This window comes from Egretta garzetta, unplaced genomic scaffold (assembly GCF_000687185.1).
Source record: "Egretta garzetta isolate BGI_Z169 unplaced genomic scaffold, ASM68718v1 scaffold454, whole genome shotgun sequence".
NCBI lineage: Eukaryota > Metazoa > Chordata > Aves > Pelecaniformes > Ardeidae > Egretta > Egretta garzetta.
This window is the reverse complement of record NW_009259429.1, coordinates 2629175-2632302: the sequence shown is the minus strand read 5'-3', so window position 1 is coordinate 2632302 and position 3128 is coordinate 2629175. Positions and strand designations below refer to the sequence as shown.

The 3128-nt window shown below is 50.1% G+C and overlaps 1 protein-coding gene across 1 annotated transcript in view; it reads right to left on the bottom strand.

Moving 5' to 3' along the window:
* SLC6A5 (solute carrier family 6 member 5) overlaps positions 1–3128 on the bottom strand; it is a 35175-nt gene that overhangs the window by 31319 nt on the left and 728 nt on the right. Inside the window, exon 2 of the mRNA XM_009637087.1 lies at positions 750–1271. Coding sequence (XP_009635382.1) covers positions 750–1271 — 522 coding nt within the window. The remainder of the gene's footprint in view (positions 1–749; positions 1272–3128) is intronic.

The window sequence follows — 3128 nt, the reverse complement described above, 5'->3', positions numbered from 1 at the left end:
ACCGCAATGCGCATCCCCGCCGGTGCCGGCATCCAAACAGGGCCTGGCGGGGGGCGGCGGCTAGCTCCTAATTCCCCGGTGCACGGGAGGTCCCATCGCCCTCTCTGGGGAGCGGAGCCCTCAGTGCCCTTGGACGGGGAAGGGCTGATCGCGAAAAAAAAAAGTTAAAAACCCGCTTTTACAGAATTAACATCCCACCCCCTTTCGGGGTAAACCCAGACATGCGGGAGGGCAGGGAGAGCGCCGGCGGACCGCCGCGCCAGGCTCTGAGGGTTCGGCGTCTCGTGGGGTTGGGTTGATCGATTTCGCCTTATTTTTGGTTACAGGCCCCAAGGCATTCAGCCGCCAGGGGTTTTGAGCACCCGGCCGAGCCTGCGGAGGGAAGAGCAGGGCATCCTTTCGCATCTGATGCTGCGGAAAGGCCTTGGCCTCATGCAGGGAGGCCTAAGCTGTGCATGCACACACGTGCCGCAGGCAGAACAAGGTTATGCTGGCAGGCAGGGCTCAGTGAACACATTGGAATTAGCGGGGGACTACTGATTGTCGGTTATACCGATATCAGATTATTAGCACTCACCCACGGTACAGCGCTTTACCTCGGACCTTCTCTCCCTCTTTCCTCCCCCCCTCCCCATCCACGACTGATTTGGATCTGACTTCAGAGCCCCAAATTGGTACCGAGCGGCAAAGACCTCTCACTCCCACAAGCTGAAGGAGGGAGGAATAAACCCTGTAAGGAGCCAACTTACCCCCTCCACTCTGCCAGGAAGAACAGAAGTGTTGCCATCCGTGCCCAGTACCACGGTGCTCTGGCTCAAGGTCACCCAGGTGCCTTTGGCGTTGTTTTGCTCCAGTGTGCTCTTACCAAGGTTTAGATTTGCGTCCCCGTCTGTGCTTTGCAAGGCGGGAATTTTGCAGTGAGGGATAGCAGCTTGCCCGGTGGCCCCAGGGGTGTGCTTGCATGGAAAGGTGTCCACAGATTCCCTCCGGAGGGTAGAGTTGGCTTGCACTGGGGTGCTGCTGAGCTTGCAGATCCCGACTTTGGTCCTCTCAAAATCATTTGGTTTAGCTTCTTCAGAGGGAAATGTTTTGTTGTCGTTAGAGAGGGATCGGGGTAGCCTGGCCATCGTAGCGGGGGCTTGCGGTGGGGCATTCTGTGGCTCATTTTCGGGGCTGATTCTTACAATTCCCGTACCTTCATTGGGCCCAGGAGCAACAGCTTCAGGACTGTTCACGACCTGCTTGCTCATATCCCTTTGACTGTCGTAATCCTAAAATGACAACGTCACATATTTTACCAAAAGGGGAAAAAAAAAGGCTGGGACTGCAGAGATTCTATGAATATCCTTCCTTGTGCACAAAATGCGTGCACTAGAAAATCTGGATACAAAAGCGTTGCAGAATTTCAAGGAGCCCCAACTCGCCTGCTTGCCCTCTCATTCAATGTTAATATTCTGGGGGAGAAAACAGTAAGATACACAAAAAACTCAAACCAAACAAGCAACTGCACCAGCATCTGCAAGCCCGTAATTCCAGTTTAAATAAGTGTTTCTACAGCACTGCGCCGCCAGACCTCGTTAGATTTCACATCACGACTGTAGGATGCTCCCTTCCCTATCACCAGTGTAGAAAGATTCTTTAATTTTACGCCCCATTTCCTTTCTGTCATTCAACAATGCACATCAGCTTTTTTTTTTTTTTTAATATATATAGGCAATAGACAAGCTGCCCTGTAGGCAGCCAGAAATGTTAAAAAACAAGCAAAATAGTGCTGGTGAGCATTTCTGAACTGGCTGCCACCCTTCAAAACCCGACAGTGAAACGCAAAAATAACCACACCACCGCAGCAGAATCAATGCCAAGAACAGCTAGCTTTCTGTTCTTTTTCTTATGTTTTCGACTTGCACACCTCTAAGGATTTTTTTTACGCATTGCTGTATTCATTAAACAGATTATTGATGACACACACATGCACACACCGCCTTTCCCTCCAGTTTAAAATTATATTTTAAAATGCATCTTCTTTTTCTACCTTAACCAACCCGCAGGCAAACCCTACCTTTCCCGTGCGTTTACTATTAGCTTTACAAATACACCTTCTTTTTTGGAAGAAGATTGCACAGAACTACCCAACGCTGTTTCCGCTGCAAGTTTTCTCTTCGTCTTAATCCCATCTCCCCGCGTCAGGGGTGAGACCCGCAAGGACGCGGGCGCTACCCGAGTGCACTTGGGGGTACCAGCGTTGCCCCCGCTCCCCGTTCCCCGGCGTTCCCCCCGCCCCGCGGGAGGCTCCCCGCGCTGGCTCCGCCGTCAGCACCGCGGAGAGCTCCGTCAGCACCGCGGAGAGCTCCCCCTCCGGCACCGCTTCCCTCCCTTCAGCCCTTTTCAACGCCAAAGAAAAGAAATCAAGCACTTACCATGTCTTAAAATCGCCACAGATTGACTGGATCGAGGTAAAACCAGCAGTACAGGCAATTGGCAGACTGGATTTTGCCCAGTCCACAGCAAAGCTTTCTATACTTCCTTGGGAAAGACTGGGTTTGCGTCAGTGCATAGCAAGGTGCCCTTCCTTTGACATTTTCTTGATAATAAGAGTTTGATAAATCATTACCCTTGGTTTCAGATTTTAAAGGGACAACAAGAAGCCAGAGCGCCGGCTAGCTGTCACTCACGCGGCAGTGGGATTGCGTGTTCCCTGTGACTCATATGGGGGCTGATTACTAAACCAAACCCAGCAAGAGCACGGAAGAACTTTCTTGCTGGTAATTAGAGGGAACATGTGAGAAACACGTACTACTGCACCCAAAGCAGGAGAGGATTAGGGAGAAACCTTCCGTTTCTATCCCTCTCCCCACAGCTTATATATATATATGAAAATTATATATTTATACATATATCCGCATATCTATATATTGTGTATAAAGTACACAAACACATTTTAATTGTGTCGTCCTTATTCTCCTTGCGCCAGACAACACTATACCGTCTATTTTTACCGTGCCTCGTGGGGAGGAACCCTCAGTCTCAATTAAATTAAAACGATACACACAATAAAGCAATCTTCTCTTTCATCAAAACTATCTTAAGAGCAGTTAAGGGGGAGCAAAGATGACGGCAACCGCAGTCAA